Consider the following 16,193-nt stretch of genomic DNA (forward strand, 5'->3'; position numbering starts at 1 on the left):
AGAAGACGGCGACGTTTTTTGTGAGACTAACGACGAAGAAAAAGAAAAAAACGTTGAGGATGTGAAATAGCAGTGGCTCTTTTCAACACATGATTAATCGATCTCTGAGTATGGCCGTTCGGAAACGGAAGATGCCAAGTCGTTCGTTTGGGGTATATCTGGAGTGTGTTCAAACGTGGGGAGAGTGGGTTAAAGGTTGTACAGTAGGAAGAGACTGGACAGACAAGGATTGTCAAAATAAAGGGGGTTATCTCGAAGAAAGAAGATATCCACGCCGAGTCGATGTGAGGTTTTTTTCTAGTTGTGGAAGAGACAAGAGAGGTTTAGGAGAATGAAACGGAACATGAATCGCTGGAATGGAATGAGGGAGGAGTTTAGTCCAAGGTAGTTAGAATTGAAAGGAGCTGCAGCAATCAATTTGCGTGCGATCTCAAATAGCAAGCAAGGAACAGCTCCAGCTTCAGACTAGCCCAACCTAAAATGTGGGATCACCAATTTAGCTGCCGGGCAGATACCTCTCCCTACGCTGTAATCTACTAGTGAATGTAAGTAGACACTCAGGGGCTTGGGCGGGCGATTTTGGAGTAGGGGACGTTTCTGTGGGTCCTTGCATCGGGGGTTCTTGTTTTTTTCCTACAGGGGATAATCAATACCTGTGCCAGGTGCTGCAGGCGCTATAAAAGAAATCCACATAATCTGTTGCATCTTGGATTAAACTTGGATAAATCAGGGGTCGATCAGACGCTTTACACGCGTCAAGCTGTATTCTATGGTCGCACTGTTTCTCTGTATTCCGCAATCATTTTGGAAGTGAAGCGATGAGAAAACGTGTTCGGTGTCTCAGAGAGAGTAGCCAATCTCATCTTGGGAGTATGTATTAGGTTAGACATGTTGAAGGGAGAGAGGGATAGTACAGTGTCCTCTTTGCAACGTTCCCTGTGATGAGGACAAAGCGGGTTGATGTGAGTTGCACAGTTTCATTGGAATATGATCCATGAAGGGACGCGTGTCAAAGCTGTTTCTGATTACAACTACAGGGATTCTCTCATCAACTTGCAACTTGGATAGATCAGCGATAAATATTATCATTCCTCACTGTAAAAAAACAGGTAATGAGCCTGTCCACTTCTAGCTTCAATTAATCAAGTTACAATCCAAAGTCCCACTGAATTATCGTGCTGCAAGGTACACACGGGAAGCAGCACTCAATGCCTCACAAAGTCACAACGGCGTTTCGATAGCCAAGCTTTTTTATGTTTCTTCAAATAGTTTTAATTTCAGCCGCACAAACTCGATCTAATCCCATCCTCCCGGCGGCGCATGCAGCGGTTTGAATTGAGCCCCTGAACGGTGTGGCTGCTAGTCTCCGCTCCCGGGCACGCGATCTCTCCTAAAGATCCATGGATGAATTGAATATTGGATGAGATCAAGTGGATATCGAATTTGCCTGTGTATTTACATGCCGTTACAGGAGGGCATTTGCTGGCGAGTTTGTTTGTTGATGCTGATCGTAGGTAACAGCAGCTGAATGTTTGGCTATCACAATCTTGCTGTCACCAGTTGAATATGTTGACAAACACTCCGGAGTGAGTGTTTGCAACACAGATTTGCAAACAGAGTCAGATTCACGGGACCCTGCGCCTCAGTCAAGAATAGAAGCAAACCACGAAGCTGACGGCTTGGCACAACTCACTCTCAGACGGACTGCCGGTTCATAGTACAGCAACACCGGTAGTTAACTCTACCCCATCTCGTAAAACCAGCAATTCAATACATTCCTCCATCTCCAATACTCAGGGTATGAAGATGCTAAGCTTTTTCCAGTGGAGAACCCATCCGAAACAATCGAGAGTCTAAAAATCCCGATGTCATGAATACGAGCTGTCATGGAATTTTCCAATGGTAGTCAGCTGATCTACTGAGTCAGCCTACGTTAGTCCTTCGTTCCAGGTCCAATTGCTCTTTTCCGTAGATTCACGATCTGTGCATGATATGACCATGTCCATTGGCTCGCCTGGGTTGGAGAATATCGCGAATGACCTCGGTGTTTTGTCCTACCCCAATCTGCTGCTTATCCGGCTCATTTGTCCAACAGAGTGATCTGTCAACTTCGCCAATAATTGCCAGAGTATTAAATCCCTCTGTGACCTGCCGTATCCGTCTCGAGATCCGCGTTTCCTCATGTGAGGATCTTTTCTGTGTCGCCAAGGCCGGACAATCCATTCGCTTCTGAACCTCCGAGTTTTTTACTGAATGTGCGAGTTGCGGTCTGCCGAGAACAAAGCGTCGAGATCATCGCCAGCTTCAGTGAGAATTGTTAGTGGTGGGGTAAAAAGGTGCGGCTCCGGAGCTTCCCCAGCTCAAGGAAATAAACCGGCCTCACTCAATGATTGTTGACAGCATCATGTCCTCTCAAATCCTCGTCGTCGGCGTAAAATCGGTCTACGACCTCGTGTCTTGCGTAAAAAGTTCCATCTCAACCGGGTCACGTCGGTCCATTTCTGGGTCTTGATAACAAGCCCCAACCATGAACAAAGTCTTGCGGGCGCTGGAGCGTGGGACAGAAAAACAGAGACAAACTCCTCCAAACTCCAGAAAGCTAGTAACTTAGGGGAAAGTTGCAGAGACAGCTAGTAACTTAGGGGAAGGCAGACCCGCGACTCTTATGCGCCGACTCCTCCGTCGAAAACACAGCTAGTAACTTAGGGGTAAAGGGTGCCGACCACGACCATGGCATACGCAAGAGGTATTACCTAACATTACATAAGATCAATAGAGGCTATCTACGGCTGTAAGCGGTGCATCCCACGTCCATGGCCGGCGGCAAAGAACACCAGAGACAATGAAATGAAGAATGTCTTTTGGATAAAGGTATAGAGGTATTGGACAAGGCGAAAAACATAGGATATATATCGTCGGCACTTGACTCAAAGTGGAGGAGACCTGTTCAAATTGGGGAATCGGGGATTTTGGAGCAGACGGGAATTGAATGGACACATAGCGAGCGAAAAACTGGAGAAGATGTGCGTAAGAGAAACCCAGATCAGCGGGACCAACAGGATCACAGCATCTGTATCTGTATGTATGTATCTCGTCTAGACTCGAAAGGGTTGTCTTATGACCCTTGACATGTGCCAGTGGCAGGCTGTTGATAACCTTCGAAGAGTGTAAGAGAAACCCCCGCGCCCGCCCGAAACCGACGCTATTACCTTATCCATATTCAATTGTCTTGGTAGAGCGAGAAGTGTGTCTGTGCCGCCGGCCGATTGCAGCCATGAGAGGGTTCAGAGAGGCCGAGAGAGAATAAGAAATGCAATTGACCTCCGAATACAAATGGAGGCTTGTTCCCATCTCTTTCTACTCAGTCTCTTCTCAAACTCAACTCAACCCAACTTCATCTCTCCCTTAACTTAACTTCACTTCCTCTTATCTTATCACACACCTCTACGTCACCCCCCACATTCCGCCCATCATGAACACCGGTCTCGTCAACAGCCGCTTCCTCTCCAAGCCCGATGAAGTCGGCGTCGTCGCCGTCGGTTTCTCTGGCGGCCAGCCCAAAGCCGGCGTCGACATCGGTCCCGCCGCCCTCATCGAGTCCGGTCTCCTGACCGAGATCCGCGACGAGCTCGGCTACAAGCTCTTCGGCGACGAGTCCGTCCAGCAGTTCGAGGACCTCATCCCCTCCTCTGACCCTGACTACCGCGGCATGAAGAAGCCCCGTCATGCCTCTGCCGTGACCCGCAAGATCGCATCGCACACATACGAGCACTCGCGCGAGGGCCGCATGACCCTCACCCTCGGCGGTGATCACAGCATTGCTATCGGTACTATTGCTGGTACTGCGAAGGCTACGCGGGAGAGGCTAAACCGTGAGATTGCTGTCATCTGGGTCGATGCGCATGCGGACATCAACACTCCTGAGAGCAGCGACAGCGGAAACATTCACGGCATGCCTGTTGCTTTCTTGACTGGTCTTGCTAAGGAGGACAACGAGGAGTACTTTGGCTGGCTCGAGGATGATATGCGCTTGAGCGTTAAGAAGTTGGTTTACATTGGTCTTCGATCTGTTGATGTTGGCGAGAAGAAGATTCTCCGTGAGCATGGCATTAAGGCTTTTAGCATGCACGATGTTGACCGGTAAGTTTCTCACTCTGATGACCATGAGCATTACTGACATCTGCAGACATGGTATCGGCCGCGTTGTCGAGATGGCCCTCGCTCACATCGGAAACGACACCCCCATCCATCTATCCTTCGACGTCGATGCCCTCGACCCCATGTGGGCACCCAGCACCGGCACACCCGTCCGCGGCGGTCTGACTCTCCGCGAGGGAGATTTCATCTGCGAGAGCGTGCACGAGACAGGTAACCTTGTCGCCATTGATCTCGTCGAGGTCAACCCTCAGCTCGCAGATGGTAAGCAAGCTGAGCAGAACACAATCCACGCTGGATGCTCATTGGTGCGGTGTGCTCTTGGCGAGACTCTTTTGTAAATGTAAATTGGGGGTGTTTGTGAGATGATTGATGATATCCTTGAGTTGAATGAATGGAATTGGGTCGGTGCATATGCATAGGTACATACAAGCGCTGCGAGATCACTCTCGAAATAAAATGTCTTTCTTTCCTCGGGACTTGATGCCTACCACATGAAACCACTATTAACTTTACGTTCAATTCCGGCACATTCGGTACTGAGACAAGAACAAATAATTTCTTCGATCTTCTGATCAATCGTAAAGAATTCATCACAAAGGCTGGAAAATGGACCTTCTCTTTTGACGTGTAACCATTCAGAGGCCATCGCAGCGTCATCATCCCCTGTTGCGTCGCATCCCCAGCCACCAACCAACCCCCTCTACCAGAAGCCTCACCCAAAAACGCTTTGTTGTAATTTCACACTTGACCTCAATTGGATAGAACATTTTCATCCCCTGTCTTGTTGACTTTTGTCCTTTTCTAACTTCTTTTGCTTTTCCTCTCTTCATGAGTATCGAAACACCAAGACATCAATCGCTATCGTGGGATTAATACCTGATAAGAGGCCTCAATTGGTACCTCTTGGCATCTCAACCCGACGCCAGATCCTCAGCCAACGCAGCACAATCTCCACACCTGAAATCCCCGATCCAACGGGACGCGCAAAAAACACCGAGAATCCCTTCGACGAGAGATATAACGCGTGAGGCATCAACGCAGCGCTTCATTTTGAGGCATCCAAACTATCTTCACTAGGAATTGAATTGAGGTTCCTTAAGGCGACGCTGGATTCACTGGTCGCCGATCGGCGGGGCTGTTCTGCGACGTGGCAGTCTTTTTGGCATTGCGGGAAGAACACCAGCGACGCGTGATTCTTGGGCATTCGACGACTTATACTATATCTTGACGACTTGGACGACAAATTGAGCTTCTTATTCACGCTTGGTTTATAGAACCAAAACGACAAAATGGTCGCCAAATCAACTGTTACCGGTTTGACCGGCACTACGGGATGGACTGGAACGAGCTTCACAAGATCGTCAATGACCTACGATGGGCCTCCGCCATCTACACATGTTCGAACATACAACTGGCCTCCTCTCCAATTGAATTTCTGGATCTTTGTTATCCTCCTCGCGTCGACGAGCATCATTGGCGTGTTCGCGACATTTATACAGATCCAGACTCAACTTGAGCTTGGAATTCCATGGTACGTCTCCCATTGCACTGTTTATTGAGAGATGGGTTATTAACGTCTTCAGGTACTTTCCCTACTTCATCACCGTCGGTTCACTCTCGATTCTCTTTATTCTCGGTATTTTCTGGCTCATCGCCCAACGACGCCTCCTCCCCGCCATCGTAATGGTCGGCGGTTTCATGTTCTTTATACTCTGGCTCGTTGGTCTTGTCGTCGTAGCGATACAGTTATTTGGACCGGATGGATCTATTCAGAGTGTGTGCGATGTTCAAGTCTTTGGAAAGAATCCCAAGGGCACGAGCATGGCGACGATGGCGTGGCTCCAACAACGAAATATCTGTACGTTTTTATTCTCATGGTGCAAGTTGAAATGCAATTGCTAACTGGTGCAGGTCAATCATGGCAGCTTGTCTTTGCGATGGCTCTGACTGGTACTGTCTTCTTCGTCTGGGTTATGATCATGGCGTACCAAGTCTTTGTCAACTCATAACCAGTAAATGAGGGAAATACAGAGAGGGGATAATTGGATTAATGACGAAGTTACGAAGCATGGCATGAAGCCTGGAGTTGCATGATTGTTATAATATGTTTGTTTGCATTGGATGGAGTTGGATTGAACAGAACATGGGGCATTTACAGGCATTCTATCGGAATAGTATAGACGAGATCATTAATTGGTACTACAGTATGCACATCATCAAATGACCTCCAAGGGACCATCACATGCTGGCTCCCTCAATCTTCAAGCTAACTGAGAGAAGCTCTGGACCCTTCCACCCCCGACGCTTTGCTCGATCCTCATTAGCCCTCCTGTTATCTTTTCAGCTCCCATTGCACGGCGGTGTCACTAGCTCAGCCAGCTTCTTGTCAAGGCCTCGACCAAGGTTTACTTACCCCTCACCAGGAAAGCATCGCGACAATCAACCAAGAAGCTTCCCATGTCCGAAACAGCCATGATCAAATGTCCAGAGTCATATACCGGAATTAGAATCAGCATCGGCAATTCGTGCCGTGAGATTGGGAACAGGTCTTGGTAACTCAGGGTCTGAAGTGACGTAGGTAGAACCCCTGTAAAGTGGGAGATGACGAAAGAGGGGGGGGATGCAGATGTTGGCACCTTTGGTGAGATCGAATGGATCTGCCGGTCTTATTTCTCCATTCTGTAAGGAGACTTGAACAAAGTTGGAAATGGTTCGTTATTATTAGCTGCGGCTTGAGAGGTATAAGAAGGACGGAATGTCGCTGCTTGATTGAGTTCATTATCACATCAAACTACTTCACTTACATCTACAACCCAAATCAACACACTCAACTCACAATGGATTTCGTCAAGAACGCTATGTCTGGTGGCTCCAAGTCTGGTGATGCCTCCAAGAGCGGCAGCAACAACCAGGAGGACTACGTCGATAAGGGTACATGCCCTTCAAATATCTCATGGACCTTGACAAATCACTGACATTCATAGGTGTTGATTTCCTCAACAAGAAGGTCGGTGTGAACATCTCCCGCGACAACCAGGAGAAGGCCACCGACTTTGCCCGCAGCCAGTACGAGAAGTCAACTGGGTAAGTGGCTTTTGTCCTTATGGCTTGAAACTGTGGCTGACAATCTCCAGCAACAAGGTCGACCCCAAGATCTCTAACTAGAGGGATGATATTTAATGATGGAAGCTCAAATAGTGAGCATGAATTAATATGACATAATTACTTCAATTCAATGGGTCTAGAGTGACATCCAAGGTTAACGTTAATCACCATCATGGAGCATCGTAGATCAAACTCCTGCGAATCATCAATCCACAAAATAAACGAATCTGAGGGATTGTTTCACTTCGATACGAAATGCTTACTCGCTTAGGAATTTAGTCCTCTTCTCCAACTCAAATCCTTGTTTCAACCTGCGATCTAACGATCAGAAGCAAGTTTACTGTCTCAGGTTGAATCAAAAGTGTTAATCACCTCGTATCTTCGCGTCCATGACGAGGCTTCGCTGTGAATTCGAGTATCACTGTCATTGAACTCTCGACTGATGCATAAAGCGCTGGCAGGTTGTCCCAAGCAACGAGCCAAGCTTCAATTCGACCACATGGATCAGCCCCGCTATTTCCCCTCCAACCACCGCTAAACAACCAGCGCAGGGGGAACGACACAGATTCTGATTGGCTGAAACGATACACCATCAACGGCGCCCTGAAGGGATGGACTTTAGCGCAGTCAGGTTTTCTCTTTAGTGAGAGCTTATGGCGGGCGATGCCCAGAAAGACATAACATTCAGCATCCCCATTCAATACCCGACAATCTCCATCCACATTCGCATCTGCATCAATCAAAAACCACCAGCACAGCACACCACAGCTGCCTCGCATAGCGGTCGCCGCAATGCATCATGGCCAACGATGAGCGAGAAAACAGCCAGAGCCCAAAGGCTCAGGCTCCCAGCCCAAGTCCGAGCGGCACCAACGACGGTTCGCGTCCACAGACGGCCCATCGCGTCTCACACACTGGCAGCGATGATCTGGACCACAACGAGGCCACTGAGACATCAGAGATGACTGGCGATATAGCCGCCGACACGTCGCAAGCCCAGCCAGCAAACCCAACCACAGCGACATCTCCACACGACATTGCGATAACCGTTGATGATACGCACGCAAAATCTCAGACCCGGACAAATCCCCAGAGTACCGGCAATCCCCCCACAAGCCACGAAGACTCGATGCTGCACCTGCCTGGTCACTCTGCCCCTGAAACCAGCTACTTCGACCCTATTTCCGTCGATGTCACACGGGGACATGACGATTCTTTGACTGAGGAGGACGTTAGACGCCACTTGAGGGACGTGGAGTCTAGCTTCTTGCCCGCCTTGTCGCCCATTCCAACTGCATCCACGAACCAGGAGGGCGGCGTCGACGACACGTACCAATTCGATTCACCGACAAAAAAGCCTGCGCCTCAACCTCTGCAGCGACATCAAGAAGAAGAAGAGGATCACGATGTAACTGTCGCGAGCACGAATACTTCCGGCTTTGAGAACTTTTCGTCACCGACTGCAGCTGCAACACGAAGAACTATTTCGCGCGCCGTTAGCATGGCGAGTCAACCTGACAATCGCAACACAAGCTACGACGAGAGCGAAAAGGACGACACGGAACAGGAGAGCTCACAGGTATCTAACGCTGGCGATAACGAGGCCCCTTTATCGAGAACCCATTCCTTGTCCGAAAAGGTCGATGCGGGCAGCACCCCTGGTCAATCGCTTCGAAGCCGACGACCAAAATATTTGCGCAGTCGTTTTGGAAGTCAGCGATCGTCGACATCCTCATTTGCTACGAATCCCGAGTCTCACGAAGGCAGCGATATGACCGTTGGTCTTGGTACCGATTACGCTTTGCAGTCTGGCGGTGCAGTTCCCGCAATTGGAATGCTACGAAATCCCAGCAATCCGATGCTACGATCCATCAGCATAGGAAGCATGGGTAGTGTTGGATCGGCATTTGGCGCTGAGGATTACACTGACACTTCATTACCGCAACTCGAACCGCTTCACGAAGTCGATAGTCCCGAACGGCCGCGACAAGATTTGCTAGAGACACCGAAGCCCTCTAAGGAAGGGTTCACTACAGCGCCTACGGATACGGTCATCGCGCGACATGTTAGAAACGTCCAGGTACCCGAATCTTTGGCCAAGGAGTACAAGTACAAGGGTGGACTCGAAACACCCCGGAAACATTCCTCAATCACCATGGGTTCCGTCAATACTGCCCGATCGGGCAAGAACTTGACGCTCAAAGAACAGAGCAGTACGATTGAGAGGCTGTCAAAGGAAAACTTCGATCTTAAGCTCAAAGTTATGTTCTTGAGCGATCGCCTTGACAAGCTGTCGGAAGAGGGTATCAAGGAAATGATCTCGGAAAACGTCGATCTTAAGACTGGTCTTGCGGTACTCCAACGTGACAACAAGGTTTTGCGGAGGCGGGTCAAAGAATTGGAGAAGCAAGTCCGAGATGAGGGAGAACGACCAAGCACAGCGCACAGTGGTGCATCATCGACAGACCAAACGGCCCGAATGGGAGATGAAGAGCGAGAAGAAGAGCTCATCTTTTTGCGCGAGCGGGTTGAGGAGTATGCCACTGAGATTGAGCGCCTACGGTCGGAAAGTTTAACCAAGGAGAATGAGCGACGAAAGTTTGCGGATATCGTCAGATCTCTTGGCGAGCGAACTAGCGAAAATATGGAGCGACAAGAAGAGGCCGATGTGTGGAAGGATCTCCTGGAGCAAGAGACTGCGCGCAGAGAACAAGCCGATGACGAGAATAAGAGACTACGGGAGGAGGTGTTCAAGCTAAAGCAGGACATGTCTAGCCTGACTAGCGGGGGAGGCTTACACCACACGACAAACATTTACAACATCACCAAGAAACATCGCGACGGCAATGTATCACCAGGTCGACCCGTCTCTGGCCTTTCAGGCGACATGGAGAGCTCAAATGGCAATTTCAGTGCTGCGACCACACTCGTTGATGAGCTGCGTCGCGAGAGTGAACAGCTACGCCATGAGAATGCCGAACTAAGACGCGAGGTCGGTGCGCAGACATCCATGCTGACTTCGAGGAACCGCGAAAAGGAGCGCCTCTACCAGGAGATTGAGGATCTCAAGATGGCTCAGCGACGAGGTCGGCCTGCCCCTTCAACAATTGACAGTCTTCTCGAGCGATCGGCTTCACAGGTTGGTGGTATGGAGAGACCCCAATCGCGGGGTAGCATGAAGACTCGGACGCAAATTGAGGAGGAAGCCGACCGTGAAGAACTCGAGAACAAGATGAACGAGATGCGCGACAAACTCAGTGAAGTCAAGTTGCAGAATCAAGAGTTGCAGCGCGAGCTTGAGATTTGCATGGAAGACTTTGAGACTGCTATTGGCGACAAGCGACAAGCTGAAGAAGCAGCGATGACTCTACAAGAGGACCTCAACAATGCGATGAACGATCTTGTTGCTCTACAATCCGAACGCGACGAAGCTCTCCGTGAGCAAAACGAGATGGAGAGCGAATTTGAAGCGCTACGGAAAGAGGCTCAAGAGGAGATTGACGCGTTGGAGTCAGAGGCCGATCAACAGGCCGAGGAGATGCAACGAGTACAAGCAGATCTACAGGACCGCTCAGAAAACTTTGACGCCTTGCAGGAAGAGATGCGCAAGATGAGCGAAGCCTTGATACGACTTGAAGACGACCAGGAGAACAAATTGCGACGCATCCAACAGCTGGAGCAGGAATTGGACTCGTCGAACAAGGAGCTTGAAGAGCTGGAGCAGAAGCTCATGGAGGCGAACGACAAGAACCAGCGACTTTCGGTACAGCAAGAGTCTTCACAGGGAGAGATTGCATTCCTACGAGAAGAGCAAGAGACCGACAAGATACGCATCGGTGATCTCGAAGCTGCGATGGCCAATGCCGAGCAGAGCATCCGCGAAGAAAAGGAACGGGTCAAGGAATTGGAGAACCGTCTCCAACAAGAGCGACACCAGCGAGAAATCGTGGCGGACCAGGAGAAGGAGGAGGTTCAGCAGTTTGTCAACGAGCTCAATCGGGAAGCGTCAGCGGCCAAGGATGAGGCTCGTCGTCTGCGTAAGAACTTGACGTCGAGGGAGGTTGAGGCGACAGAGTGGAAGGAGAGGTTGATGGAGCTCGAGAATAATCTTCGTGAAGCTTTGGGTGACCTCAATGGTACCCGCTCTTCGCTCCTCAAGGTGAGTTGTCTCATGATTGTGGGGATACAACGGAAGCTAACGGTTTTAGTCCATCGCCAAGTTACAGCGGGAGCTTGAGAATACGATCCGCGATCTGGATGCCAGCAAGGCAGCTCTTGTGGAGAAAGATCGTATCATCAAGATGCGCGATTCACTACTCGAGTCGCATGCCCTTGAGAGTCGCAAACTTGCCGAGTTACTCGACAAGGAGCGCATTGCCCACCGCAATACCAAATCGCAGTACGACACGTTCCAGAAGTCTCATCAGCACCTTACCCGTACTGCAAGCAGTCAAGATGTTCGCATCGCTGAGCTCGAGACAAACAAGAGTCAGGATCGCAGGAGGATCGCACAACTTGAACAGTCGATGCGTGATCAGCTACAGGAGCGTAATGAACTTCTCCTCCAGCTTTGGCACAAGCTCAGTAAATTATGCGGAAGGGAATGGGTCCACGGCAACTCTCTCATCGACCGCCAAGTCCTCCCCTCAATCGAAGTCATCGCCAACCGCCTCCCCAGCTTCACCAAGAACCTCATGGCCGCCGTCAAAGCCATCGAGAACATGATCGGCTCCTTCGAAGTGCGCATCAAATCCGTCGAGCGCGATCTCCACAGGGAGTATCAAACCCTCGAGTCCAACCTCGAGGTGCGCACCAAGAAACTGGACCGTCTTGAAACCATGGTTAGAAACTCGGTCGCTTCAGGATCCCTCAGCCACGACGCAAGGTACTCCCGCCTCGAAGAAGCATATCGCCAACTCAAAGTCGAAAACGCCACTCTCCGCACCGCAAACGACGTGCGCGCGCGAGCCTCATACTCCAGCACCGAGTTAGTTCCTCACTCCCCATCACCCTCCATCCCGCGCGGTCCCAACGACCAACGCACAAGCCGTTCCAAATCCCGCTCAACCGTTACGCGCGCACACACCACCACCGCACTACCCGGCTCTTCAGCGGGTGGCTTAGGGCTCCGCGACATGGCTGCGCTGAGCGAAGAGAACAACAGCGCTGCGAACGATAACAGGTGGTTGTTTAGACTGCGGGACATGGAGTATAAACTCAAGATGGAGCGGGAGGGGAGGAACCAGGATAGACATGCTGCGAGGCAGAGGCTGGGGGGGTTGGAGATGGAGAATAGGGATTTGAAGGAGAGGATGAAGAGGGCTCTGGGGGACCTGGATTAAAAAAAAGCGTGGTGTTTGAGAGGAATGATCGTAGGGAAGGGTGGTTAATTATTAGCATAGATGGGAGCTAGGTGTTGATTGTGTATAACTGGACTGCACGGCTTGTATAACTTAAGTACAGGTATTCTTTTGTGTTGGTTTTGGGGAATATATTTGGGTATTATGATCATTGATGTTGGTGATGCTGAACTCGGGTGATAGTGATTTTTGGTTGTGAGGCGTGTTGGTGGTGATGAGAGTGGAGTTTTAGCGCTGTGAGTTCCTGGAGGCACTGTAAGCGAAGAGTGACGTGCTGTCCAGATCTTGAGGTTGGAGACCGCGCGGTGTAAGTGATGGCAAATGCTTGTTTGTGTAAACTTAAGGCCTTTCGGGAGAGCTTTCTGCTCGCCTTTTAAGATTGTTTACTCAGGCCTCTGAACTGCGGTCTTCTCACTGTAGCTGGTAACTTTCATGCTTTGCTTGCTGAAGACAGTTCAATGTCGTGATCAAGAGAACCTTCTGAAGTTAACCCCACATTGAGCAAGGTTCTTATTCCCCGAAGCTGGGGAAGATTTCTTGCTTTTCCAGTTCGAAGTGCGGAATGTCCAAATGGAGTAAGACCGCGTTCTCCTCAATTCGATATAAGATCCAACACCATTATCTCCTTTCCGCTCACACTGCAATCCTGTATCTTATCATCATCTTCTCGTCACTCTCATCGTTTTTTCCACATTCTTTCTATCCAATTTCCTGTCATTTTGCTCATTAAACCGCCGTCAAAATGCTCCGCGCATCTCTAGCCAAGCCCTCCCCCCCTGTCCTCCGCCGCTGCATGACATCGCTAGCCTCCAAAAAAGAAGGCGACATCTCGGATGCATTCACTTCACTGTCCGGGGCCCAACGCGAGCCTTTACCCGATCGATATCGTCAGCTCAAGCTTAATCTCCTCCAAGGCCGTCAAGATAAGATTGTTCAATCGTGGAAAAAACTCCTTCGTGAGTTGAAGCGGGAGAATGAGATTGTTGCCAAGAAGGGACCAGGTGTTATTCCACAGATTGACTTCAAGGATCTTGAGAAGAGTAGTGATGGGCTGAGGGAGGAGGTCAAGAAGAGAGGCGTTGTTGTTGTGAGGGGTGTTATTCCGGAGGGTGAGGCGAGGGCGTATAAGGCTGAGGTGGAGGAGTATGTTGCTAAGAACCCATCTACACGAGGTATCTACCCCTACACTCCCCTCGCCAATTGACTTACACTAACGATATCAGCATTTCCACCTCACGATCCTCAAGTCTACGAACTCTACTGGTCGCCACCCCAACTAAAAGCCCGCTCACACCCAAACTTCCTCACCGTTCAACACAATCTCATGTCCCTCTGGCACACCACCACTCCCACATCCATCTCCCTCTCCCAACCCTTCAGCTACGCCGACCGCCTACGTATCCGCCAACCCGGCGACGCCAGCTTCGCTCTCGGCCCACACATCGACGGCGGAAGCGTAGAGCGCTGGGAACCAGAAGGCTACGGTGCAGGACACGTCTACGACGCCATCCTCCAAGGAAACTGGGATTCCTACGATCCCTGGGATGCCAGCGGACGTGTCGACGCTGTGAACAATCGCTACGATGGACTGGGTGCTTGTTCGATGTTTAGAATGTGGCAGGGGTGGATGAGCATGAGCCATACTAAGCCTGGAGAGGGAACGTTGCTGGTTAATCCGCTGGTGAAGCTATCGATGGCGTATGTGCTGCTGAGGCCGTTTTTTAAGGCAAAGAGTGAGAGGTTGGGGCAGGGGTATTTGGACGAGGGGAACTGGGAGTTGATGAGGGATGTTGATAGTGAGTTGCAGGGTGCGACGCCGGGGACGGGACAGGAGTTGACGGGGGAGTTACATCCGCATTTGGAGCTTGAGAGGACGATGGTTCACGTTCCTGAGATACAACCTGGAGATTTCGTAGCATGGCACTGCGACAGTAAGTCCCTTCACCCGTCCCCAAATTACCATCGGTACTAACATTACTTAGCAATCCACTCCGTCGACAAAGTCCACGCCGGCACATCAGACTCTTCCGTCCTGTACATCCCCATCTGTCCAATCACAGCCCAAAACGCAGAGTACATGGTCCGACAGCGCGACGCTTTCCTCCGTGGGACGCCGGGACCGGATTTCCCTGGCGGTGCGGGGGAGTCCGGACATGTGGGGCGGGGCACGGAGAAGATGCTGGACGGAGCGGCTCGTCGGGCGATGGGCCTGAGCGCGCTGAGGACGGAGGGGGAGAATGATGTTGTTGCGGAGGCGAATCGGATCCTTGGGTTTTAATTGATGGCCTGACTGTTTTCATGGAGCGATTGTTATTCCTTCTCGTCGTCCGTCACGGTCATTTCTTGTTACCGGGTATTTTCTGCTGTCATATTTGCCGGCCATTTCTTTGGTTCCCCGTGTCTCATTTGGATCAGGTAGTTTGTAATCAGAGCTGGTTTGTAAGCCGATGTTTCATGAATCGTGCGATATTCGACCGTTCAGAACACTTGTTCAACGCACGTCCAACGAAAGGCCTGTATCCCAATCCCGCACGGATGTCGGACACCGATGATCCGGAGACACTTAGCGTTACTGCCAGTCTCCGCAATGGTCTCAAAAGGCCCTCAATGGTTCTCAATGGATCCATTACTAATCGAGGAAGCATCTAGAGTCTTCAGCCGGTCGATCTGAGGGGAACTGGAAAGGTCCATTAGTAAAGCAAGCGGTGAAGACAGTGGAGAAGGGTTGAGGTCTCATGAAACGGGGAGACCAAGAGATATATATACCCCGTGGACATCGCCTCTCGGATTGTTCGGACAGACCAGCTTCATCACGCAATAACTACTATACCCAATTCACACTACCTCCTCTCAAATTAAGTTTCACTCTCAAAGTCACTCACTGCCCATCATGAGCTACACACTCTACGACGCCGCCATCCTCCACACCAAGGAAGCCCTCAACTCCCTATCCTCCATCCTCAAAAAGGCCGAATCCCACGCCAACTCTGCCTCATTCCCCACCGCCAAACTGGCCCCTGACATGCTGGACCTCAGCTTCCAGGTCTACTTCACCACCGACACAGCGCAAAAGATCGTCGCGCGCACAACCGGCACAGAGCCCCTCACCCTCTCTCGCGACGAGTGCACCACATTCCCTCAATTCCACGCTCGCATTGCCCAGGTCCTTGAAGTTGTTGAGAAGGCTGACCGAGAGCTTGTCGAGAAGCGTGGTGCTGAGGTTGTCACTATTGGCCTTGGCCCCGGAAAGAGTGCGGATATGAAGGTTCGGGATTATGTGCAGGGATATGGAATTCCTAATGTCTTCTTCCATTTGACTACGGCGTATGCGATTTTGAGAAAGGAGGGCGTTGAGTTGGGGAAGCAGGATTATATCGGTGCTTTCATGAACCAGTACTTCTAATCCTGGACAGTAATTCAGCTGTTGGATTGGGATCAATAAAAGTGATTTGACGTTCATTGAGGCTGCATGAGAGTGACAGTGATGAGGTGTTCTATAAGTGACCAAGATCCAACACTTACCTAACTTTAGGATAAGTCTGTGCTAAACTTAGGATAGTTTTGACAAGT

The 16,193-nt window shown here is 50.4% G+C and overlaps 5 protein-coding genes across 5 annotated transcripts; all 5 read left to right on the forward strand.

Moving 5' to 3' along the window:
* Positions 1–3,472: 3,472 nt before the first annotated feature.
* Positions 3,473–4,496, forward strand: FOBCDRAFT_242936 (uncharacterized protein; the record flags this gene model as incomplete). The annotated part of the gene is made up of 2 exons (XM_031187689.2): positions 3,473–4,140; positions 4,187–4,496. 2 exons carry the CDS (start codon positions 3,473–3,475, stop codon positions 4,494–4,496), a joined length of 978 nt encoding a protein of 325 aa, XP_031034954.1.
* A 743-nt stretch (positions 4,497–5,239) lies between these two features.
* FOBCDRAFT_50483 (uncharacterized protein) lies at positions 5,240–6,374 on the forward strand. The gene is made up of 3 exons (XM_031187686.3): positions 5,240–5,689; positions 5,742–6,016; positions 6,070–6,374. The coding sequence occupies exons 1-3, from the start codon at positions 5,448–5,450 to the stop codon at positions 6,165–6,167; spliced, it is 615 nt and encodes a 204-aa protein (XP_031034951.1). The 5' UTR covers positions 5,240–5,447; the 3' UTR covers positions 6,168–6,374.
* A 473-nt stretch (positions 6,375–6,847) lies between these two features.
* Positions 6,848–7,389, forward strand: FOBCDRAFT_230336 (uncharacterized protein). Its single transcript, XM_031187684.3, has 3 exons — positions 6,848–7,089; positions 7,143–7,242; positions 7,293–7,389. Exons 1-3 carry the CDS (start codon positions 6,996–6,998, stop codon positions 7,321–7,323), a joined length of 225 nt encoding a protein of 74 aa, XP_031034949.2. The 5' UTR covers positions 6,848–6,995; the 3' UTR covers positions 7,324–7,389.
* Positions 7,390–13,168: 5,779 nt separating this feature from the next.
* FOBCDRAFT_230339 (uncharacterized protein) lies at positions 13,169–15,340 on the forward strand. The gene is made up of 3 exons (XM_031187682.3): positions 13,169–13,795; positions 13,847–14,554; positions 14,606–15,340. Exons 1-3 carry the CDS (start codon positions 13,366–13,368, stop codon positions 14,899–14,901), a joined length of 1,434 nt encoding a protein of 477 aa, XP_031034947.2. The 5' UTR covers positions 13,169–13,365; the 3' UTR covers positions 14,902–15,340.
* FOBCDRAFT_230341 (uncharacterized protein) lies at positions 15,341–16,082 on the forward strand. The gene has a single exon (XM_031187681.3). It carries the CDS (start codon positions 15,514–15,516, stop codon positions 16,024–16,026), a length of 513 nt encoding a protein of 170 aa, XP_031034946.1. The 5' UTR covers positions 15,341–15,513; the 3' UTR covers positions 16,027–16,082.
* Positions 16,083–16,193: the final 111 nt, after the last annotated feature.

The sequence above is a fragment of the Fusarium oxysporum genome, chromosome VIII (genome assembly GCF_013085055.1).
Source record: "Fusarium oxysporum Fo47 chromosome VIII, complete sequence".
NCBI lineage: Eukaryota > Fungi > Ascomycota > Sordariomycetes > Hypocreales > Nectriaceae > Fusarium > Fusarium oxysporum.